The sequence below is a fragment of the Pteropus vampyrus genome, unplaced genomic scaffold, assembly GCF_000151845.1.
Source record: "Pteropus vampyrus isolate Shadow unplaced genomic scaffold, Pvam_2.0 Scaffold20, whole genome shotgun sequence".
Taxonomy (NCBI): domain Eukaryota; kingdom Metazoa; phylum Chordata; class Mammalia; order Chiroptera; family Pteropodidae; genus Pteropus; species Pteropus vampyrus.
In genome coordinates this window covers 12436641-12440782 of record NW_011888801.1, presented here as the reverse complement: position 1 = coordinate 12440782, position 4142 = coordinate 12436641, and the positions used below count along the sequence as shown (strand labels likewise).

The window sequence follows — 4142 nt, the reverse complement described above, 5'->3', positions numbered from 1 at the left end:
GGACAAGTCACTTAGATGCTCTGAGCCCAAACTGTCTGGGTGTCAAAAGGAAGGGAACCTTGGTCTCTGTTCAGCTACCTCTGAAAGAGCCTCCAGGGTGTGATGCCAACAGCCCTTCAGGTAGGACACTAACCAGCCCAGGCCCAAGACGTTTGAAAACCTGGGGTGTGGCAGCATCTGCCATAAGTTCACTGGATCCCACACAGCCAGAATCGCCATAGTAGAGCATGAGATTGAAGAGAAAACCACAGGCCCAAAATGGCATCACTTGTGCTAAAAGCCCATGATACCAAACCTAGATTTAATACCTGATCAACCTCTCCCAGAAGCATAATCTTAACCAATATGAATTTTCTGTTCAGGTACCCATAAGGTAATCTGTCACATGGTCCCTCTATGTCTGTCCCCCATAAAAGAAGAGGCAATCTGCATGATAAAAACCCTTCAATCTCTTCCCCCAAAGAAAAAAAGTCCCTGCCCAGAAACAATCCTTTCTTTTCTTTTGTCAATAGCTCCCTTGCCTTACCCTTCCTCCTATAAAAAATCTTCCATTTTGTACCACCCCTCAGAGCGCCTTCCTAGTTGCTAAATGAGATGCTGCCCTATTCATGAATTGCTTAATTAAGCCAATTAGATCTTGAAGATTACTTGGTTGGATTTTTTTTTTTTTTTTTTTACAATCAACTGGGTGGCTCTGGGGCCAGGCCACCTGGGCTTCTGCCCAGTCCTGAGCTTCTTAGCTTTGTGCCCTTGGGCAAGTTATTTTAACCTCTCTGTTCCTCATTTTATTCTCAGTGAAACTGGAATTAGACCAACTATTTATTCTGAGAATTAAATGAGGCAAAGCACTCAGACCTGTCTGACACCTGGGAGGAGCTCAACAAATGCTCATTTTTACCAGTTTTCTCTCAGGGCGTAGGTTTGTTTCTTCTGCATCTCAGCTGTCGTGTTTTCTAACGATACTTGACAGACTCCTTGATGAAGGGAGAGCCCAGTTCCAACCCTTGTGGGAGCTTGATGCTTGATGCAGTTGGAGGAGCCTGTGGTCATGTCCTTCTCTCCAGTGAGGAAGACTAAGGAAGACCCCTGGCTATGAGTTTAGACTTCACATTTTTGAAAGATACCATCTGTTCCAGGGAGGGATGTTAGGTGTCCCTTTTTCCACAGGACATGAGTGAAGGACACATAGCAGGATGGCCCAGGAGGCTCATCCTCACCTCTTGCTGTCATGGGCCCATCCCTGGAGGGTAAGCCAAAGTTCTAACCTGCAGGCATGGTCATGCGCTCCTGAGGACAGCCTGTCCTGTTGGTTTTCCTGGGAACCCAAAGCATGGCCACCGCCACCATATTAAAAGGCAATGATGGCTGAGTTGGGGTTGGGAAGAGTTCCCTGAAGTCAGTGCCTACTCTCAGCAGGTTTCAGAAATGCCCAAGGTGTCCCAGTAGGACACCTGGTCCCAGATAATGCTTCAACAGGCTGGCTCAACTTCTGTTCCCACAAGGGACCAGGGGCCTTATTCACTATACAGAGGAAGCATGGGCAAGTATGACCAGGGTTGGGGACTTGAATTTTATTTGAAATCATTAAAAAAAAAAATCACAGCAGCATCTGTGGAGTCAGAAGGACCACAAACTGGGAAAGGTCAAGGGGGAGAGATGAAAATAGCAGCAGCATGAAAGGACAGGCCTGTGGTGGCTGGGTACTGGCATGGGAAGCATGGGCCACATCGAAGGTCACACTCCAGGACCGGCACTCCTGTGCCAGGAGAAGATGGGTCCAAGGCAGAGGGGTGTTCTTCTGGGTCTCCAAGGCTGACTTGCAGCCCTTTAGTCTCCCCCACTTTTGGCCTAGAAGAGAGAGTGACCTTCACACACAGTTCTGGGCCCCCACCTGTCAGTGGCCACCCTGAGTGGGGTGGGGACAGGAGTCATCTATACCCCTCTGCCCTGAGGGGGTCATTCATGAGAGGACCTCACACTTAAGCTCAGGAGTCTCCCCTGAGGGCTCTGGGACCCCAGGAGGGAAGTGGCTTGTCTGTAAAGGATGGGAGGCTTGCCCAGGGACCCCTGGTGTAGCTTGGGAGCCTAGCTCCTACCTCTTCAGCCGCTTCCTCTTCCACTTTGGCTGCCTCGTCCTCCTGTGTGGGAGCAGGCTGCTTCAGTTCCTCCTGTGGAGAACAAAGGGGAATGTGGGACCACGCAGAGGGCACAGAGCCCCTAACTGCCCTACAACGAGGGCCTTGTCTACCCTGGCCTCAAAGATGAGCAGAAGCCCTCATCATCTTGTTGGAGACGGTGGGCCAAGGTGAGAGAGGTATGAGGGCCAGACTGACTGTGGAGGTGACAGAGGATCATATAAGGGCCCACAGCAGGGGCTCTGTCCGATAATGCGAAGGCCTTCTGAGGGTACCAAGTACCCTGGACCTCAGCTTCACCTCTACAAGCTGATGCTGAGTCACCTGGCAGCCCCTGGTTGGGCCTTGATGAGGAAGCATGGTAGGGTGGTATGGGTGGGGATGGGCAGTGGCCCCTGAAACCCTAGGGCTGACCTCACCCTCCGTGTCCCTGAATCACATGATCACACGCCCTCATTCTCCTGAGCCCCCCAAAAGCCCTAGGGAAAGGATCATGTTATCACGGGGACCCTGAGGCCAGGGAGGCCAAGTATCAAGCTTGAGGCCTCAGAGCTCAAAGCAGTGGGGCTTGTAGGGATCCGGTCTGGCTTTCTCCAGAGCTACCTCTATCCCCAGTAACATGAGTGCCTCCCTCTTTCCTTCTCCCTGCCTCCTGGATAAGCTGGTTCTAGGTTCAGGCTGGTCTGGTTGGGACCATCTGGGGTTATACAATCCTCTCCCGTTTCCTGTCTCCTACTCTCCCCTACGTCCATCTAGATGCTTGCCTGAAATGGGGGCCTGCTTGGGGGTGATCATGTGACAGCTAGTGGGCAGGGCCAGACTGGGTGATCAGCACCAACTTCTGGAGGGTCTGTCACCTCCATGCTACCACAGGGTCATTTTGCTCCTTTGTGGACTGAGGCATAAAAAGGCACCGAACTCTGTCAGCCAGAGTTGGGGCAGGCTCTCCAGGAGAAGGGTATGTGGCCACCTGCCTAGTCCTGCAGCCCCAAGGAGGGCTCATGAGGCCAGTGGCTTGAGTGGTCTGACATACAGGCAGTGCTGCATCCTTCTACAGTTCACTGGAAGGTGAGTCGTGACTGGCTTTGGGTGTCACCAGGAAATGTCTCCCTTGGGGCAGCTACCCCCACCCCAGGACCTGGGGTGGCTCCAAGGGCTCACCAGCCCTCCTCCAAGGTAGAGAGGAATGCAAAAGCAGCCTGGCCCCACCCCAAGGCCTCTTTGCTGGAGGCTGGGGGAAGAAGGGGCCTGGTGTCTCCTGGAGCACATGCGGGTCCTGCCCAGGGACACTGACGATGATGACATAGACACCTCCCTTTGTTGGTTGGTCTCTACGAGCCAGGTGTGACCACTTCATGGGGGCCATTTCCTTGCATCATCACACAGCCCAGTGAGACAGATATTCTCATCCTCCTCCTAATTTTAAAGATGAGGAAATGGAGGTCTAGAGACCTTGAATAGCTTCCCAAGGTCGTACAGCTAGGAAGGGGCAGAGGTGGGGGCAGGCAGAGTGAGCAGCTAGCTGCCTCTCCAAGGACAGGTAGACCCAGTGCTGGCCCTGGAAGCAGATGCCTAGGTGCTGCTCCCAAAGCTAGGGGCAGGAAGGCTGGCCTCCTCCCCTGCCACCCACCCACTCCCAAAGCAGAGATTCTGAGTGCTAGGTGCCCCAGGCAGCCTGTACCAGGTAGGAGAGCTTTCTAGAGGACAACCTCAGACAGAACTGGAGACAGCCCTTTTGGAATGGGAACACCTCCTGCCCCCATTATGGATCCCGCTCCCCACCGAGACCTTACACTCGTACGGAGGCTCTTTGTCAGAGCGCAGGCTTGCAGCCCAGCTCTTGCAGCAGGCTCATACAGACTAGCTATGGGAATTTACACACAATACTTAATCTCTCTGGGCCACATTGCCACACCCTGTCTCATGGGATTTTGTGCTGATTAAATAAGTTAATAGGTATAAAATGCTTCAAGCAGAGCCTGCTGTGTGGTGGGTGCTGGGATGGCT

At 52.9% G+C, this 4142-nt stretch overlaps 1 protein-coding gene across 3 annotated transcripts in view; it reads right to left on the bottom strand.

Annotated features, from left to right (window-relative positions):
- SNCG (synuclein gamma) overlaps positions 1–4142 on the bottom strand; it is a 9289-nt gene that overhangs the window by 2665 nt on the left and 2482 nt on the right. The window contains exons 4-5 of one of the 3 annotated variants that reach the window (XM_011355365.1): positions 2097–2168; positions 1550–1848 (exon numbers count right to left, since the gene is read on the bottom strand). In XM_011355365.1, coding sequence (XP_011353667.1) covers positions 1828–1848; positions 2097–2168 — 93 coding nt within the window. In that variant the 3' untranslated portion in view covers positions 1550–1827. Of the gene's footprint in view, positions 1–1549; positions 1849–1983; positions 2169–4142 lie in introns of those variants that run through there. The other 2 variants (XM_011355366.2, XM_023527880.1) reach the window with 2 other exon arrangements.